Below are 17,694 nucleotides of genomic sequence, written 5' to 3'. Positions count from 1 at the left end.
CAAGTAAATATTATGATATAAATTACACCAAATCAGATATTTATAAAAGTTTAGCTTTCAAATTAAATAAATCAATTGATTTTTTAAAAAAATGTTAAACATGATTGATCACAGAAACTGATTTCATTGAAATCTTCATAATCTTGACATTTAGATTGAACAAATGATAATTTTAGATGAATAGGTTAAAGACTACTGAACTTTGGAAAACGCTCGTCTATTATAGATATTATTTTCTTTTATAGTAAAGATGTATTGTAAATTACACTAAAGAACAAAATACTCAGACATGCACATACACAGGTAGCATCATGAATAAGAATTTAACAATATGGTTTCTTCTTTTTCAAAAGAGTGATTGAGTCGTTTGATGAAAAGTTAGTGTAATAGCTGGCACATTTTGTGAGACCTTTGGCATAATTAATAGTTTCATTCCTGTAATATTTAGATATAATTTTTACATTGTAATCGTTATTTTCTTTCTTGCGATTTTCAAAATTTCCACTCTTTGTCGTGTGATGAACCGCTAAAATTGTTTTTGTTGCATCTATAACAATGAATCCTCGCTTCAAAGATTCTGTAACCAGAAAATTGTCATAAGCACGCCTTCCAATGACAACATCAGGCATATCCTTCCACGGATAATTAGCATTTGTTATGAAATAATCCTCACCCCATGCAGTGAATAATTCTCCTCTTTGTTTTGAAATATTCCTTAACAATTCAAAATCCCCTGCATCCTGCATGGATATATTTTGTACGTTAGTCCTCCGTCCTATAATAAGAATTGAATTATTGTACACACCTATCGTTTTTTCAACAGCTAAAGCGGTTTTTGATAGTCCCTCTGTAAATAGAATATCCCCGTTTGCGTAGGCATAAAAAGTCGATTTTGAAAAGTTCATGGCAGCAAGAAACATGTCCTTCAAAACCGGAATACCAATACCAGTTTTAACCACAGGACGAACATTCCAACCTTTATTTTGGACTCTTCTCATAAGATCTGTATTATTTGTGAAAAGAAGCGGTGTTATGGACGGTTTCAATCTGAACCAGTTAAGAACCGTTGTGTTTCGACAGAGATATTTCTCGATATCTACTGACCATGAGGTGAACAATGTTATCACTGGAAATTTATATTCATTGTTCCTTGGATATCCCTTAGTTGTCAACCCTTGCTTCAATTTATCGAATTTCCCCGAAGTTGTTTCTTGACCCCATTTTAAGTTTTCTAATTTGTTCACAGTTTTCTCATTGTTGAGTTTGATCTTGTTCTCACTTTGAAATACACGACTTGCCTCACCATGAAATGAAGATTCATCCAGAAAACTCGATGTTCTTTGGTCGCTCTTCATTATTAGGACTTGCATGTTCAGAGACTGCTGAACTTCTTCGAGTATAGTTTTGTAACTATAAGAATTCCTGCTGGACAGATCATATAGGTGCACATATATCCCAATGCAAATCAGGGAGAGAAAAGCGACTTTGATATGTTTCCATTCATTCGCCATTACAAATAAGGAAAAAGATCGAATAAATATCAATTTTGTAAGTAACTGACCTCAGTCATGACTTACAAAAACAGCGCCTTCCTACTGGGAAATATTTTAAAATGCATTGCCCTCCGATAGGCGGGGTTAAATTAAACTTGTAATGATATGCTAGCTAAAAAATGGTGACATTGGCCGAAATGCGATGAATTATGCTCTGTTTAATTCATTCTGAAATTTAATCTTCGCCGAAGTGGTAGCTGATATCTCAGAACCGTTTGACATATTACCGGTGTGTCTGTATTTTTAAAATCTTGCCCTTTACTTTAATTTGTTTGCTTGCTGACTTTCATATTCCAAATTTGTAATTGTATTCCTTTTGACAGGATATTTCTTTGAGCACCGTCATATTTGACCTCTTGATAATGACCTAACTTTTTTTATTAATTAAATATTTATTTACTTAATTGTCCTTGTCCTTAACTTTAAAACAGGTAGTGTTGGACCTTTCATTCTTTATATGCATATGTACTGTGCTAAGACCTTTCAAAGGGTAAAAATATGTTAAATCTCGTTCATCCCTTGTGACTTGGCTTTCCTTTGAATACTAACACTTTAGACCATTTAATCTTATCTTGAAACTTGTCCTTCTACAATATTTAACCTAGACTCTTTTGTTCGTCATATCCAAATTTCATTGTAAATTTAAGTATTTAATAAAAAATAAATATTCAATAAAAAAATTTCGTATTGTTAAATGGACTTTTTATTTTGAATACCGTTCGTTATCTCCATATGTTTCATGGTAACTATGAAGTATAAGTAAATAACGAACAGCAGGATCCGCCGTTAAAACATACTTAAGTCTGAGATTGCTCTCAAGTCTGAGAATTTTCTCAAATCCAAAATCATCAGACTCAGTGGCCTTCATAAAAAAGTTGATAAAATAAAAATTCCTTAAACTCTGTTTTATTGTTAAATTATCAGCTGAGTAATTTTCAAGACTTGAGTTAAGAATTCTCAAAGTTTAATGACGGCGGACCTAGAATTAAAGCTCAAAAGTTCATTAAACAATACAAAATAGCAGCAGAAGAAACATGGACCTCCAAAGCATTAGAAGTGGGATCAAGTGCCATGGAGGAGTGAGCATCACCTAACTCTATGAAAAATATCAAATTTGAAACAAATTCAAAAGTTTAGCAATCTCTTAGAATTTCTGCCCTTTTACAAAATTTTTTTTCTTGGGAATTCATTCTATCCTTAATATGTAATATGTAATTCTATTTCATTTTATGTAAAAAAAAAAATCAAATTCCAAATTGTCTTTAAGTTTAATAACTTATGAGCTTTATTTTTCAAAAAATGTGGTACTTATCTGAGTTTAATATTTTAATATTTAAATAATAGTTAAGATCTATAACGTGTTTAATTTTGAAAATGTCAATTTTACGAGGGACATCAATTTTTCAAGCCTACCATTCCATTAAAAAAAACAGTAAAATAAATTTAATGTAATCTCTCTTTAATATTTAAGGATGATATTAAACAAAAGTGGTGCATTTTTATTTATTTGTAATTAAATTGTTATTCATAAATAGTACTTTATAACGAAATAAAAAAAATTGTCTGCTATTTGTCTGCTTCTTTTTTGCCACAATAACAAGAGTATTGCGGTGAGCTACTTGTTTTTGACCATACTGTTCAGAATTTCATTATCAGGACTTGAATATTCAGAGACTATAATGTAATTCAACGCGTCTATACAATTCAAAAAGAGCAACCATATAACTCCAAAATATCAGCGTAAGGATCAAGTACCAAATATTAGTGAACACCATCTGCCAAACATTCTGTCATGTTCTCCCCGTCATGATTGAGAAATAACGGAGAAATTCGTCGGTTCAGTGTGTAAATAACTGTCTAACAATAAGTATGAAGAATAACAGTCAGCATTTGACTTAAAAACAAATTGTATTTGCTGATAAGGTCGTTGTACCGACCATAGAATTTAATTGTTGACTTCTTAGTCTGCTGATCTTCTCGTTTCATCACTTTGTTTATCAATAACTTACATCGTTTTAAAATGTTCACAAATAGATCATGCTCTTACGTAACGCATAAACTGAGATAGATGTGAATTTGATAGGTCACATCCAACTATGCATGTAAAACTTTGCAGGTAAACGCCTCATGGTTAAATATTAGAGGAAAAAAGACATTCCATGTCTCCTGCTTTAGATTCCATTATGATGAAGCTCGTACATTTAATGTTTACTCGTAGAGAAAAATGAAAAAAATATATTCAAAGCACTTCACTGGAGTGAGATGGCACATGTGTTTTATATTTTATATATATATATTTTACTTGAAAAAGACCTTATTGGTAACCTAACAACCAAACACTATGATAAACGTGATGGCTTTCACTTTTCCATCGTCAACTTCCCTTAGTCCTTAATTTCATAAAGAAATACATTAAAATATAATTTTATGCGAAGGTGAATTATGTAACACTTAAAATATGATCTCATTAGAAATAAAACAAATATTGTAATCGGATGCAAATAAAATGGGGAATTTGATAAATGAGTAAAAATTAAAATTCTGCCACTAATCAAAACAGAACAGATTGCAGTTTTGCAAGAAAGAATTGAGTTAATTTTAATTTTTTTGTATGAAATGCATGCAGTTTAATGCATGCATAAAAGGTTCAATATTGATAACCTATTAATAACCTCGTGAGAGTATCTCGAGGACGTTTCAGCGATTTTTTTCATAGATTTTTATCGCAAGTCAATTAGTTTTGCAAAAAAAAAATCGAGGTAATTTTTAATCTTATGATATGAACTGCAGTTCAATGCATGCTTAAAAGGTATAATATTGATAACCTTTTAAAAACCTCGTGATAGCATCACAAAGAAGTTTTATCGATTTTTTCATAGATTTTATCACATGCCAATTTCTTCCTTAAAGTGAGGCATACAAAAAAATATTAAGGTCTATTGATACTCTGTTCTAAATTTCACGGAAAAGAAATAGACTGCCCAGAAGGAGAAACTTAATTTATTCAACTAGCGTGCCTCGTAAAGCGTTCATCCAGGGAGTGAGAATCCCATGCTGGTGGGGTTTATTACGACTTTTGTAATAATATTTAGTACATCAATTCATTGTTAAAAATAAAGTGCTTATCAGACACCCTCTTTCCTATGTTTTACGTTTTGCTCTTTACAAGTATTGTGGAAAATAGTTAATTATTAAATATAACCTATCTCCACAAGCACTTGACGTTACATATTTTTCTTATTACAACATACTACCCTTACCTTTTAAGAATAGGGGTTATATCATATTTTTTTATGCGCCCGGATCGAAAGATCGGAGGCGTATATTGTGTTTGTCCTGTCTGCCTGTCTGTTTATCTGTTTATATAACATTTTTGAATAAGTTTTCTTATTATATCACAAATGTAATAATTTTCGCTATAAACCCTGAAAAATGCTGAGTCACACCGGAAACAGTTATGTCACGCCGAAAACAGTTATATCACCCCCGACTGAAACTGTTATGTCATCCTTTCGATCACGTTCACGTGTTTTTACGTTACGCATTTTAGTTCGGGTTCGAGATTTTATGACGTCGGTTGTTAAGCAAAAGTAAACAACACAGCGTATTTTTTAACGTCAAGCAGACATTTTTTGGATTATTTGTGTACATTTTAACGATTTTGAATGATTTTAAATTTACTTTTAGTTTTAAAAATGTCATACAACATATACCACATGGCTTCTCGGGCGACTATACCAGAATATTTGCCCCTCGGGGCGACTTCGATTCGTACCCGAGTACGTACTCGAGTTACTTGAGTTTCAATCGAACGACCATAGTTACTACTCAAAATACGTCATATGACCCTATGAACTCTACCCAAGCTAACCCAGCCATACAGTAGGATTACTAGAGTTTCGATATGGCGGCGTCGAAAGAAAAACCCGAACGAAGGAATAATTTTTTTTTTTACTAAATATTATGTTGAGCATCGCTTATCCTTAAAAGCAAACTTTGAAAAGCACTTTCTACATGAACGCTTTATAATTTATATGAATATATGTTTATTTGATTAGATTTTTCAGGCTTACTGCCGGATAACAGCAGAGACATAAATTCAAATTCGAAACCAAAAAAGTTCAGAGCTGAAAAAGAAAAACATTTCAACTGCAGCAAAAGCTATAGAAAAAATAAACTCAACAGATGATGTCAAAATGGACCTATTTGACCGCCTTTTAAAACTCATAGAGGAAATTTATTTTATTTTCGCTACCCTTCAAACTCATATGAGTTCGCTTGAAAACCACATGTTTGTGTAAACATCCGGTCATGTGACGTGAACCAAGAGTTGATACTCGGGTGTGAATCGAAGTCACCCTCGGTGACACGAAAGCCCTGGAGTGTTATGTCACCCTCTGCCTTCGGCATCGGGTGACATAACACTCCAGGGCTTTCCAGTCACCTCGGGGCAAATATTCTGGTATGTCACCCTCGAAGCCATGTGGTATATGTTGTATGACATTGTGATATATGTATAATGTCTGTTTGTCTGCAAACTTTAACCTTCGTCATAACTTTTGAACCAAGAGAGATAGACACTTCATATTTGGTATGCATTCTCCACTATTTAAGTTCTTTAAAATGTCACCAAGTTCAATGACCTTGTGACCTTGCCTGTGACCTATATGCTAAATATAGTTTTTTAGCAAACTATAAGGAAGGATATGGAGATAACGAACAGTATTCAATCTTTAAGTCCATTAAACAATATACAAAATAAGAGCGGAGCAAACACGGACCTCCGAAACATCCGAGGTGAAATCAGGTCCCATGGAGGAGTGAGCATCCCCTCCCGACCGGTCACACCCGCCGTGTGCTCCTTGTCATGATCAGGAATTAACGAAAAAAATCCATCGTCAATTCAGTGTATAAATAATGGACTTATAATAGATATGAAAAGGTCAGTCAACATTTGACTCGATGGTTTTTGATTGTTTTTGCTGACAAGGTCACTGTATCGACCATAGAACTTACGAAATGATGACTTTAAACGAGACTGTTGATATTCTTGTTTCATCAACTTGCTTGTCAATAATTTACCTCGTTTAAGAAACTGTTCATACGTAGAGCATGCTCTTGCGTATCGAATCAACTGAGATATATATACTCCGTATGCAGGTGATGAAGATATATTGCTGCATAAGTAAGGGAAGTTGACGATAGAAAAGTTAAAGTCATCACGTTTATCATATAGCTTTGTTGTTAGATTACCATTAGTGTCTTTTTCGAGTAAAATATCCAAGTATGAAGCATGTCGGACTCTGTGGTATCTTTTATCTCAAGCTCACCAGGATATATCGTATCGACGTAGGAATGAAAATTATCATTATTAATTGACAATACGTCGTCGATATATCTAAATGTCGAGTTGAAGGCCACAGCAAGTGTTTTCTTCTTTTCACGCATAAGATTTTGCATAAATTCTGCTTCATATGAATATAAAAATAAGTCTGCTAAAAAAGGAGCGCAATTTGTAACCATGGGAATTCCAATAGATTGTTGGAATATTTGGTCTCCAAAAACCACATAGGTATTGTCAATCAGAAACTCAAGCATCTTCGTGATGTCGACTTCAGAGTACTTATGTGTGCAATCATAATCTGTTTTAACAAAATAATTTCGCAAATGACCATTGACGAGGTAAGTAAATTTACGAGTTCCATTTTTATTGAAGAAGCAGCTGTCAATGATATCAAAAAAGCCTGGATTTTAATTTGTCATGGGGAATTGTTGTGTATAATGTTGAAAAGTCGTAAGTTTTTAAGCTGTTGATTTTTGTAAAGTCTTGTGATTTCAAATTGTCCAAAAGTTCTTTAGAATTTTTAAGTATTCACATCTGATTTACACCACTTCTTGAATATATAGTTGCACAGTACTCTTGAAGTTTTTCCTTCACTACTGTCAAAATCTTAGTGAGAAGTAACGAAAGAGGCTTGGTTGAACATTTACTGGAACCTGCAATGTATCTTTGTTTGTAAGGATTCTTATTAAGTTTCGGAATCCAATATAAAAAAGGTAGCTCAAATTAATTTTGGCTCTGTGGAATATTAAAAGTATTCAAAACTGATTTTGAAGAATATCTTCCTTAGAAAGAGAAGTATGAGTATAAGTAGGATTACCACTTGTAGAATTAAATCCAAGTTCTTCTAGAATGCAATTAATATAAAGAGCCTTACAAACGAAGACAACGTTGTTACCTGCTTTGTCGGCAGAAACCAGTACATACTGATCGTGTAATCTATCTTATTCTTTTTTCACTTCTGGTTTATTGAACACAGAAGGATAGATGGTTTTCATTTTGCCACTCAATCTTTTAATACGTGACTTTAACATGGATCTGATACTTTTAATCCATTCTGACAAGTTGTCAACGTCTTCTTTTTCATATCTGGCCCATCTTCTGGCGTAATTTTCAACAGAGTCCATAATATTTATGAAATTCCGACGCCAGTTGAAGGATCGGGGTTCCCTATATTTAGGACCTTTTAAAATAAGTGATCTAAGGTCCTCATTATGAACTATATTTACGTCACCTGTAATAACGTGTCCAGCAGGACTATAGTTATAGGGCGAAGAAGAATATGAACACGAAGGGGGATTATTTTTCAGATAGTCGATATCCAAGCCATGTAAAGTGTTTTTGTAATTGAAAAGTTTGGAAGCAATGGTCGATGTATATTTGTAGGAAATACAAGGTGTAGTATCCTTCTCCATTACTTTTGAACCTTAAAAGATAGATACTTCATATTTGGTGTGCAAACACCACCAATGACATACTTTCATATGACACCAAGGTAAATGACCTTGTGACCTTGAATGTGCCCTTTATGCTAAAAATAGGTCTTTTTAAACCGTCATTATAACTTTTGAATCATGAGAGATAGATACTTCATATTTGGTATGCATTCTCCACTAATAAAGTACTTTCAAATGACACAAAGTTTAATGATCTTGTGACATTGACTATGAACTATATGCTAAAAACTTTGTTGCCGCCAGGCGCATAGTGTTTCTCAAACATATCGTGTTTGATGATGTCAAGTGCTTGTGACAATCTCTTCCTGTTGTGTTGGTGAACAGGAGGAGCTGCTTTTCATCAGCCCCTTCTCCTTTCACTCACCAGGAAAGGAGAAGGCGTGGGTTGATTTTAATCAGACTGATTTTATATCGTCCTGAAATGACTAAAAGGGGTTATTTTATAGAAAATATTTTATTAACACAAAGAATACAGAGGTGTAACTGTTAGAATGCATTTGAAATACAAAATAATATTAAGGGAAAAATCACAACCAAGGATTTTATTGTGTGCACGGACTTCTTCAAATAGTGTTTTTGATTTATAACTAACAATTTCAGTCAACTGAATCAAGAAATAAAGAATTTAATCAATAACTTTACTCGTTTATGTCGTACTTGTAGACAGTATATTGCACGTTCTAAACCTGTGGCTCTACGGTGAGTTTGACGTCATGATGTTTTCTCACTTTTCTTGAGCCTAGAAAATATATTATAATCTATAACCATGTTTTCGCATCGCAATTGTAATGTCTGTTTATAATGATGATAACGGGCCCTGGTGTTGAATAGGCTTTTGAGACGTTGTGCTGATTACCAAGTGTACATTTAAATTATTTTTTTTTTTAAGTTTCTCTCAATATATGTACTTCGAAATGGAAAAAAAAATATGTACAACCGAGTAACTGAGTACCAGATTTAGTATTCGATACTCGGGCCTTCGATCGAGTATCGAATACTAGCTGGGTACTCGTTGACATCCATAATATATATATAGTTATTGTACATTTAATGAAAATTTGTAACTACTAACTTAAAGACATAACAACGAAGCTTTAAATTAATTTACAATGCAGAAAAATTAAATCATAATTGGAAAGGGATCAATGAATACCAATAGATTTTTTGCCAAAATACAGTTTATCTCACGAAAGCATTATCGCAGAATATCGATAGGTCTTCTGATTCTACCAGCGGTTGTATTTTTCTTTGATCATCATTGTTTTCTTTTTTTCATACTTTTTATAACATTTTTACTTCATTAACATTTAACTAGTACTTCATTCACAGTTTTGCAAATTAATGAACAACTAAAGAAGGAAACATTGTCTGATAATTTTTTAATCAAATAAAGACAAATAAATTCTGTAAGTATCAAGTTCTTTTCTTTGTTTCAGCAGATATACGTAATTCATCATTAAGGTACTCCAATCCTCAGCTAGGAAGGATAACTTTTTAATTTATAATTTAATTTAAAAGGTCTCAAAATGAAGCTTGAAAATTCATTTTTTCATGCCATAATTTTTATTTTATACCTCTCAATGTGCATCAATGTTTGTTAAAAGTCGAAATTTTTACACCATAAATGTATTTTGAAATTACCTTTGTAAAGAAATAGAGGTTAATTTTCATCTTACCATAGCAAATAAAAATTTATTAACATAATATGAAATTAGAAGTAATTTATGGTGTTTTGCATTGATAGGAAAATCTGTATACACTTAGCATTGTAAAATGATCGATTTGAAGAGAAATTAATGTACCTTATATGCATAAAAATCGTGTAGTTTCTTCAAAAGCCTTGATACCTATAATTTTTATTTCTGGTTGTTGATTAGATTTGAAGTGGAAAATGCATAGTAGGTTTTTTTTTTTAATTCGCATTTCCTGAAAATCTATTTTAAATTTAACAACTTTCCCTATATGATATGATTTACTTTAAAGATAAAGTTTTAAGAATTATCGTGAGTAAAAACGCGTTACTCTGGGAGTTCAATGATAAATATAAATTTCAAAACCATTGGCAGCAACAGAACTAGTGCAGGATGCAAAATTGATAACTGGAAATATTTTCGGAAGTTTAAAGTATTCATCGTATTTCGATTATTTCGAAAGGAAGTTCCATATCTTCTAAGCAGAGTATAAATAGTTCAAAGCTCTCAATGTTGAACCAAGTGGTCTACCTATCTATACTGTCTACCCACCCTTGCCTCAGATTAAATTTGTGACTTCACATTAGCCTACACATCAGCAGAAAGGAACATATGCCACTGAAAGCAGTCATGCACAGAACTTACTAAGTTATTAATCAAATGTATGTTGCCGAAAGAGAATTCAGTTTTATATATGAGCTGTAGCTGCACATTGTAAATATATATTTTAACGAAAATGTACATCATGAGTAACATGACCACAGAAAGAAAACTGTCGATACTGATTATGAGATATAGAATTTTATCAATTCTAGGTAGATAAATGCAAAACAGCTTGCCTTGGGAAAAAAGCATAAAGTGTAATAACTGTTTTATATGCCTTTTTGTCATATCTGTTTGCTTTGAAAGCAGTAACATATGAAAAAAAAACATATATATCAAGATCTTCATATAAATCCTCAATGTTAACAATAGGGTTTCTTCTTTTTCAAAAGTGTTATTGTGCTGTTCGATGAAAAATTTGTATAATAATTGGCACATTTTGTGAGACCTTGAACATATTTAATGGTCTCATTCCTGTAATATTCAGAAATAATTTTAACATTGTAATCGTTATTTTCTTTCTTGCGATTTTCGAAATTTCCACTCTTTGTCGTGTAATGAACCGCTAAAATTGTTTTTGTAGCATCGATAACAATGAATCCTCGCTTCAAAGACTCTATAACCAGAAAATTATCATAAGCACGCCTTCCAATGACAACATCAGGTATTTCCTTCCACGGATAATTAGCACTTGTTATAAAATAATCCTCACCCCATGCAGTAAATAATTCTCCTCTTTGTTTTGAAATATTCCTTAACAAATCAAAATTCTCTGCATCCTGCATGGATATATTTTGTACGTTAGTTCTCTTTCCTATTATAAGTATTGTATCATTGTGTATATCTATCATTTTTTCAACAGCTAAAACAGTTTTTAATAGTTCTTCTGTAAATAGAATATCCCCGTTTGCGTAGGCATAAAAAGTCGATTTTGTAAAGTTCTTGGCTGCAAGAAACATGTCCTTCAAAACCGGAATACCTATACCAGTTTTAACCACAGGATGAACATTCCAACCTTTATTTCGGACTCTTGTCATAAGATCTGTATCATTTGTGAAAAAAATTGGGGAGATAAACGGCTTCAATCTGGACCAGTTAAGAACCGTTGTGTTCCGACAGAGATATTTTTCGATATCTACTGACCATGAGGTGAACAATGTTACCACTGGAACTTTATATTTATTGTTCCTTAGATACTCCTTAGTGATCACCTCCTGCTTCAATTCATCGATTTTCCTCGAAGTTCTCTCTTGACCACGTTTTAAGTTTACTGATTTGTTTACAGTTTTCTCTTTGTTAAGTTTGTCCTTTGTCTCGCTTTGTGATACACGATTTGCCTCACCATGAAATATAAAACTCGATGTCCGTTGGTCGCTCTTCATTATTAGGACTTGCGTATTCAGAGACTGCTGAACTTCCTCCATTATGGTTTTGGAAATGTAAAAATTCCTACTCGTTACATCATATAAATACACATAAATCCCAATGCAAAACAGGAATAGAAACGCGATTTTGATATGTTTCCATTCATTCGCCATTACAAATAAGGAAAAAGATCGAATAAATATCAAATTTGTAGGTTACTGATCTCAGTCAAGACTTTAAATAGACAGTGCCTTCCTACTGGGAAGTATCTTTAAAACTTTATGTAAAAAATGCATTGCCCTCCGATAGGGGGGGGGGGTTAAATTATGCTTACTAAAAAATGGCGACATTGGCCGGAATGTGATGAATTATGCTCTGTTTAATTCATTCTGAAATTTAATCTTCGCTGAGGTGGTAGCTGAATATCAGATCCTTTTAACATTTACTGAGTTACTGTAACATTTAACTTACACAATGATGTTAAGAGGGCGCTGCACACAATATCTTGATTTTTCTTTGGTGTTGTTCAGCAGCACTTTTTTGGTACATTTAATAAATGAGTAATTTAAGGGAACTCTATAGCAAATAAATCGAGAAGTAGTGTAAAACAGTACTGTAGTGGATACAAAATACCTCGATCCGATATTAGAAAATTTGAAATCAGGATTTCTTTTCGAAAATCAATTATATCAAAACGTTTGATTTTTAAACACATAACACAACCATTCCCAACAATAAATTGATGTCCAAGCCTTTTGACAGAAATACAAAACTTTTTTTTATGGAACTCATTAAGATACTTGCAGTGTATCTTGTCTTTTTGTCCGTTTGGAAAAAATATTTCATTGAAACACATGGTACAAATTTGACAATTAGTCCTAAATATAGAAAAGATGAATTTTTTAGTGCAAATATCTAATCTGGGAGATCATGTCGTCCAAAAATGTTTATGATGCAATTTTCCAAGATTCATGGTATAACATTCAGCCCTGTCTACCTGTCTGTCTGTCTGTCTGTCAATTAAAACCCTTTCCTGAGATTTTCTGATTACATTTTTCTGTCCAATCCTCTCTGCACTACCGGTGTGTCTGTATCTTTTATACATTGCCCTTACTTTTACTTTGTTTCTCGATGGCTTTCATATTCAAAATCTTTATTTGTATTCCTTTTGACAGGATATTTCTTTGAGCACCGTCTTATTTGATCCCTTGATAATGGATTTTGACCGATTTTTTTTATTTAATTAAAAATTCATTTACCCAATAGTCCTTGCCCTTAATTTTAAAATAGGCAGTGTTGGACGTTTTATTCTTTACATGCATATGTATTGTGCTAACACCTTTCAAAGGATAAAAATATGTTAAATATCGTTCATCCCTTGTGACATGGCTTTTCTTCGAATACCAACTCTATAAACCACTAAATCTTTACCTTGAAATTTTCTTTTTTAACCTAGACTCTTTTTATAAGTTGACTTCGAGCATGAATACTGTTCGTAATGTCCAAATTTTATTGAAAATTTAGGTATTCAATAAAAAACATTTTGTATTGTTGAATGGACTACTTATTTTGAATACCCTTCGTTATCTCCATATGTTCATGGAAACTATGTATGAAGTATATGGAAATAACGAACTGAATTCAAGCTCAAAAGTTCATAGAACAAAACAAAATTGGACAAGAAAAAACAAGGACCTCCAAGGCATTAGGTGTTGGATCAGGAACAATGGAGGAGTAAGCATTCCCTAACCCTATTTAAAATATCAAATTTGAAACAAATTCAAAAGTTTTTTTAAATTTCTGTCCTTGTACAAAAAGTTTTTTCTTGGGAATTCATTCTATCCTACATATAATTGTATTTCATTTTATGCAATTTTTTTTTTACAATTTCCAAATTATCTTTAAGTTTAATAATTTATTCCTTTATTTTTCCAAAATGCGGTACTTATTTGAGTTTAAAAATTCTAATATTTCAATGATAGTTAAGATCTATAACGTGTTTAATTTTGAAAAAAAGGCAATTTTACGAGGGACATCACTTTTTCAAGCGTGCCATCCCTAAAAACAGTAAAATAAATTCAATGTACTCTCTCTTTAATATTTAAGTATGAAATTAAACAAAACTGGTGTATTTTTATTAATTTGTAATCTTATTATCTATAAATAGTACTATATTATGAGATGAAAAGTAACGATGTCTGCTTCTTTCTTGTCACATTGACAAGAATATTGCAGAGAGCTACTTGTTTTTGCCCTTACTGTTCGGAATTTCATTATCAGGACTTGAATATTCAGAGACTATAATGTAGTTCAACGCGTATATACAATTCACAAAGAGCAACCACATAACTCCAAATTATCAGCACAGGGATCAAGAACTATATAGTAGTGAGCATCATCTGCCAAACATTCTGTCATGTTCTCCCTGTCATGATTGAGAAATAACGAAAAATTCGTCGGTTCAGTGTGTAAATAACTGTCTAACAATAAGTATGAAAAATATTAGTCAGCATTTGACTTGAAAACAAATTGTATTTGCTGATAAGGTCGTTGTACCGACCATAGAATTTAAATGTTGACTTTAAACGAGTCTGCTGATCTTCTCGTTTCATTATTTTATTTGTCAATAACTTACATCGTTTCAAATGTTCAAACGTAGATCATGCCCTTACGTAACGCATAAACTGAGATCGGTGTGAATTTGATAGGTCAAATCCAACTATGCATGTAAAACTTTGCAGGTAAACACTTCGTTGTTATATCTTGGAGGAAAAAGACATTACGAAAGTAGTAATAACCCCCAGCAGCATAGGATTCTCACTCCCTGGATGAACGCTTTACTAGGCACGCTAGTTGAATAAACTAAGTTTGTCGTTCTGTGCAGTCTATTTCTTTTCCGTGAAATTAAGAATAGAGTATCAATAGACCTTAATATTTTTTTTTTGTATGCCTCACTTTAGGGAGGAAGATGGCCTGTGATACAATCTATGAAAAAACCGCTAAAACGTCTTCGTGATGCTATCACGGGTAATAGGTTATCAATATTGAGCCTTTATGCATGCAGTGAACTGAAGTTCATATCATAAGATGTAAAATTAACTAAATCTTTTCTTGCAAAACTAATTGACTTGCGATAAAAATCTATGAAAAAGAATTACTAAAACGTACTCGAGATGCTCTCACGAGGTTATTACACATGTAAAAGGTTATCAATATTGAACCATTTATGCATGCATTAAACTGCATTTCATACAAAAAAAAAATTAAAATGAACTCATTTTTTTTTTTTGCAAAAGTGCTATCTGTTCTGTTTTGCTTAGTGACAGAATTTTAATTTTTACTGATTTATCAAATTCCCAATTTCATTTGCATCTGATTACAATATTTGTTTTATTTTTAATGAGATCATATTTTAAGTGTTACATAATTCACCTTCGCGTAAAATTATATTTTAATGTATTTCTTTATGAAATTAAGAACTAAGGGAAGTTTACGATTGAAAAGTGAAAACCATCACGTTTTTCATAGAGTTTGGTTGTTAGGTTACCAATAAGATCTTTTTTTCAAGTAAAATATACAAATATGAAACAGATATTTTTTTTATTTTTCTCTACGAATAAACATTAAATATAAGAGATTAATCATAATGGAATCTAAAACATGAGGCATGGAATAATATTTATTACATCTATTTATTGTTTAAATAAATGCTTGTTAGACACCCCCTTTCCTTTGTTTTAGGTGTTTGCTCTTTACAAGAGTTGGGGAAAATAATTAATTATTAAATATAATCTCAACACGCACTTGACGTTACATATTTTTCTTATTTCAACATACTACCCTTACCTTTTTAGAGTAAGGGTTATATTATATTTTTTTATGCGGCCGGATCGAAAGATTCGAGGTGTATTTTGTTTTTGTCCTGTCTGTTTGTCTGTTTATCTGTTTATGTCTGTTTGTCCTTTAACCTTTGTCAAAAGTTTTGAACCATGAGAGATAGAGAGTTCATATTTGGAATGCATACTCCACTACTTAAGTTCTTTCAAATGTCACCCAGGTTAATGACCCTGTGACCTTGAATGTGCCTTTTATGCTAAAAACAGTCTATTAAAACCTTGATCTTAACTTTTGAACCATGAGAGATAGAGACTTCATATTTCTATGCATTCTCCACTAATAAAGTACTTTCAAATGACACCAAGTTCAATGATCTTGTGACATTGCCTATCATCAATATGCTAAAAGTAGCTTTTATCAAACTTTGTTGCCACCGGACGCATAGTGTTTCACAAACACATCTTGTTTGATAATGTCAAGTGCTTGTGACAATCTCTTCCTGTTGTGTTAGTGGAGAGGAGGTGCTGCTTTTTATCAGTCTGATTAGAAACCAGCCCCTTCTCCTTTCACTTGCCAGGAAGGGAGAAGACGTGGATTGATTTTAACCAGAGTGTTTTTTATCGTCCTGAAATGACTAGAGGGGATTATTTTATAGAAAATATTTTATTAAAACAAAGAATACAGAGGTGTAAATGTAATAATGCTTTTGAAATTCAAAGTTATATTAAGGTAAAAAATTCACAACCAAGGATTTTTCTTGTGTGCACGGGCTTCTTCATATAGTGTTAAAAAAATTCTTTAAAAATCCCTAATATATCTATATATATAGTTATTGTATATTTAATGAAAATTTGTAACTACTAATGTAAAGACATAGCAACGAAGCTTTGAATTAATTTACAATGCAGAAATTTTAAATCATAATTGAAAAGGGATCAATAAATACCAATAAATTTTTCGCCAAAATACTGTAACGGTCTATCTCACGAAAGCATTATCGCAGAATATCGATAGGTCTTCTGATTCTACCAGCGGTTTTATTTTTCATTGATCATCATTGTTTTCTTTTTTTCATACTTTTTGTAACATTTTTACTTCATTTAACATTTAACTAGTACTTCATTCAGTGTTTTGCAAATTAATGAACTCCTAAGAAAGCAAACATTGTCAGATAGGTTTTTAATCAAATGAAGACAAATACATTCTGTAACTATCAAGTTCTTTTTTCTGCTTCTTTAGATTTACATGATTCATCATTAAGAAACTCCAATCCTCAGCTAGGAAGGAATACTCTTTAATTTATAATTTAATTGATAAGGTCTCAAAGTGAAGCTTAAAAATTCATTCTTTTCATGTTAAAATTTTTATTTTGTTAAAAGTCGAAATTTTTTCACCATAAATGTATTTTGAAATTATCTTTTTAAAGAATTTGAGGTTATTTTTTTTATCTTACCATAGGTACCAACATGTATTTACATGATTCGAAATTAGAAGTAATTCATGGTGTTTTGCATTCATAGGAAAATCTGTATACACTCAGCATTGTAAAATGATCAATTTAAATAGAAAGTAATGTACCTTATATGAATAAAAATCATGTAGTTTCTTCGAAAGCCTTGATACCTATGATTTGTATTTCTACAATGTGGTTGTAGATTAAATTTGAAGTGGAAAATGCATAGTAGATTTTTTTAAATTCGCATTTCCTGAAAATTTATTTTAAATTTAATAACTTTCCCTATATGATATGATTTACTTTAAAGATGAAGTTTGAAGAATTATCGTGGGTAAAAATGAGTTACTCTGGGAATTCAATAAAAATTATAAATGTCAAAGCCATTGGCAGC

The 17,694-nt window shown here is 31.9% G+C and overlaps 2 protein-coding genes across 2 annotated transcripts; both read right to left on the bottom strand.

The window, feature by feature from the left end:
* Positions 1-323: 323 nt before the first annotated feature.
* Positions 324-1,548, bottom strand: LOC134247106 (uncharacterized). Its single transcript, XM_062729446.1, has one exon. The coding sequence runs from the start codon at positions 1,509-1,511 to the stop codon at positions 324-326; it is 1,188 nt and encodes a 395-aa protein (XP_062585430.1). The 5' UTR covers positions 1,512-1,548.
* Positions 1,549-11,007: 9,459 nt separating this feature from the next.
* LOC134247110 (uncharacterized) lies at positions 11,008-12,162 on the bottom strand. The gene has a single exon (XM_062729449.1). It carries the CDS (start codon positions 12,067-12,069, stop codon positions 11,008-11,010), a length of 1,062 nt encoding a protein of 353 aa, XP_062585433.1. The 5' UTR covers positions 12,070-12,162.
* Positions 12,163-17,694: the final 5,532 nt, after the last annotated feature.

Source organism: Saccostrea cucullata, unplaced genomic scaffold (genome assembly GCF_032062105.1).
Source record: "Saccostrea cucullata isolate Sc308-1 unplaced genomic scaffold, CSIRO_AGI_Scuc_v1 ctg19401, whole genome shotgun sequence".
Classification (NCBI taxonomy): Eukaryota; Metazoa; Mollusca; class Bivalvia; order Ostreida; family Ostreidae; genus Saccostrea; species Saccostrea cuccullata.
Note: the sequence above shows the minus strand (reverse complement) of the source record. Positions and strands in the feature narration are given on the sequence as shown.